This window comes from Elephantulus edwardii, unplaced genomic scaffold (genome assembly GCF_000299155.1).
Source record: "Elephantulus edwardii isolate Elephantulus edwardi_28Jun2011 unplaced genomic scaffold, EleEdw1.0 scaffold00631, whole genome shotgun sequence".
In the NCBI taxonomy this organism is placed as follows: Eukaryota; Metazoa; Chordata; class Mammalia; order Macroscelidea; family Macroscelididae; genus Elephantulus; species Elephantulus edwardii.
Window position 1 is genome coordinate 85,272 of NW_006400381.1, and position 3,193 is coordinate 88,464.

The 3,193-nt window shown below is 56.6% G+C and overlaps 1 protein-coding gene across 1 annotated transcript in view; it reads left to right on the forward strand.

The window, feature by feature from the left end:
* The window catches only part of LOC102869747 (zinc finger protein 135-like), a 39,978-nt gene extending 37,735 nt beyond the window's left edge, over window positions 1–2,243 (forward strand). Inside the window, exon 4 of the mRNA XM_006903395.1 lies at window positions 997–2,243. Within this exon, the coding sequence (XP_006903457.1) occupies window positions 997–2,243 (1,247 nt within the window). The remainder of the gene's footprint in view (window positions 1–996) is intronic.
* The last annotated feature ends 950 nt before the right edge of the window (window positions 2,244–3,193 follow it).

A 3,193-nucleotide genomic window follows, 5' to 3' on the forward strand; every position in this document is an offset into this window, starting at 1 on the left:
CTAGGGTTTTGAGTCCTTCATTGTTGCAAGAAACCCGCCTTGTAATGTCTCCTGGGCTCTGAGGCAGTCCCTGTCTTGTCTCCATTGCCCTCATTTTTAATATAAAAAGTGAAAGCCCGAGTAACCTTTTTCACGCTGCGTCATCTAACCAGGGCAGAGATTTCCACAAACATCTGTCATTCTACACACATACATCTACGTGAAATGTGAAAATGGTTACTATTTCTACTGGTTGATTAAAAAATAAAATGCTACTATTTCTACTCGTTGAATTTAAAAAAGGTGCTATTTCTACTCGTTGATTAAACATGTCCTACAGAATAGTGTTTAATTGACTTGTCTTCCGTGTGGTTTGGATGGAGACAGAGAAATTCCTTTCCAGCGTGCATGTCCCTTTCGTTTCGTGTCCTGTTCACTTTGTGCCCTTTTCATTTCATGTCCTGTTTATTTCTTGTCCTGTTTATTTCATGGCCTGTTTATTTCGTGTCCTGTTCATTTAGTGTCCTGTTTATTTGGTGTCTTATTCATTTAGTGTCCTGTTTATTTGGTGTCTTATTCATTTAGTGTCCTGTTCATTTAGTGTCCTGTTTATTTGGTGTCTTATTCATTTATTGTCCTGTTTATTCCGTGTCCTGTCCATTTCATGTGCTGTTTATTTCGTGTCCTGTTCATTCAATTGCAGGAGTCACACAGGAGGGAATGTCGGTGACCGTTTGGAAGGGGATCCCTGGGGGAGAAACTGCAACCAGATTCCACCTCTGAGCAAAATGCAGGTCTCTTGTTCCAACCGCACCACGTGCAGCAGGTGCCTGGACGGTGGAGAGGCCTGTGAATGCCCACAGCAAACCCCTCTTCATGGAAAGAATCACCATCCTGCACGTGGCACGTTAGACCTCGAGGCCTTGGGGACGCCGTGCACAGAGGAGGCCTGCTGTGCATGTGGGCTGCGTGGGGGACATTTGTCCAGTTTGTCCTCTTTGTGTTTGCCCGAGAGAGGCCGCGAGTGTCCTGACAGCTCTCCCCTGCATTTCCGCAAGGCGCCGTCGGATGGCCGTGTGGTCGGAGCAGAGGGTCTGGGCGAGGCGTTGCACTGTCCCCGTCCTGCGGAAGCTCAGGGCGGAGAAGGTCAAGACGACTGTGTGTCCAGCGGGCAGCCTCGTCCTGCTCCGTCCATCCGGAGCGGCCCCGCCACGGCGATTCCACGGTTTTTGTGCAAGCAGTGTGGGAAAGGCTTCAGGTTCTCCTCTCACCTGCTGGTGCACATGCGCAGCCACAGTGGCGAGCGTCCCTTCCGCTGCCAGGACTGCGGCCGGGCCTTTGTGCACGCCTCGCACCTCACCAAGCACGTGCGCTCACACACCGGCGAGAGGCCCTACCGCTGCCACGTGTGCGCCCGCGGCTTCTCCGACCACGCCGAGCTCACCACGCACGTGCGCTCGCACACCGGCGAGCGGCCCTACGCCTGCCGCCAGTGCGGACGCGCCTTCAGCCGCCCGTCCACGCTCACCATCCACGTGCGCACGCACACCGGCGAGCGGCCCTACGCCTGCCGCGAGTGTGGGAAAACCTTCAGCCACGCCTCGCCGCTCACCAAGCACCTGCGCACGCACACCGGCGAGAAGCCCTACGCCTGTCCCGACTGCGGCCGCGCCTTCACCGACCTGTCCACCCTCACCCGGCACACGCGCGTCCACACCGGCGAGCGGCCTTACGCCTGCCCCGACTGTGGGAAAAGCTTCAGCCACGCGTCCGCCCTCACCATCCACCGCCGCACGCACACCGGAGAGAGGCCCTACGCCTGCGGGCACTGCGGAAAGGCCTTCACCCACAACTCGGCCCTCAGCACCCACGTGCGCACGCACACCGGACACAGGCCCTACGCCTGTCCACACTGCGGAAAGGCCTTCACCGACTTCTCCCCCTTCACCAGGCACGTGCGCACGCACTCCGGCGAGAAGCTCTACCCGTGTCCGGCTTGCGCCAAGGCCTTCACGCGGGCCTCCACGCTGGCCGCCCATGCCAGGACCCACCGGGACACCCAGCAGACCAGGACCAAGCACAGTGGGGACCCAGGTATCGTCCAGGGTCCTGAGCGCTCCAAGCCAGGCTCCTTGGTGGCTACTGTCCACCTGAGTGTCCCTCCCTCCTCCCTGGACCACTGCAAAGTCACCCAGAGAGACAGCACTTGCATTGCACTCTCAGCCGCCCGGGAGACAGAAGGACCATCTCCTCCTTCACCATGAACCGCCTCTGAGAACCCGCAGGAGGCCCAGTTACAACGGAAGCACGCGTCCATCCACGGTGCACAGAGACCCAGCCAAGCTGGACAAGGCCCCATCCAAGCTGGACAAGGATGCATCCATGCTTCAGAAAGCATCCTGTGAAGCTTCTGGGGTGAATCCACCGTCCTGACCCACATCACGGTTCACACTAAGCCCTTCCGCATGGAAAGCATGTGAGCCGGGCTTTCTCGAGGCCTCGCATCCCGTGGACGGCTGCCTGGACAGATGCCTGACGTGTCAGTCGTGCAGAAGGACAGAGCTGTGACCTTGCTCTCTGGGCCTCTTTTTTTCCCCCCCTCACACAGTCAGGTCAAACCAGCAGTTTTTAACACCTGGTGTGTGCAGAGCCAACATCGCCAGTCATCCGCAAAGCAAGACTCGCTCCAGGATAAGGGACAAGGGGGTCATTTTGAGCTGCAGGACTTTACAAAGTGAGGAGGACTGACCGCTTGGTCTTCACGGTTGGACGCTGGTGATCTGCCTTGATGGGTTTTGCAGTGGAATCGACAACGATCTCCTGTCCCCAGGGCTTCATTTGGACGTCTCCAATAAAACGGCCCTGTCGTTTTCACTGAAACCATGTGCTTTTTTGTCTTTTTATGGTTGTGAGCAAGGAAATTCACGCATCTTTTGCTCCGTCTGAGAACAGCGAAGAGGGGAGAGGGGACGGGACAGGGTCTGGTGTCCGTGAGGAAATGTGTGTCTTCAAAATAGTCAGTGTGCAAATACACACCGCACCACCCCCACCCCCACCACCACTCCCCTTACCCCGTAATCAGGACATTTCAACTTGGGTTTTTACAAAGGGTGCAGCGTGGAAACCCAAAATCTCCTGAGTGTCACCAAACCCCACCACCTGCCAGACACACAGAGCCTTCAGTTAGGAGCCAGGCAGGCATGCGTTCCAAAAA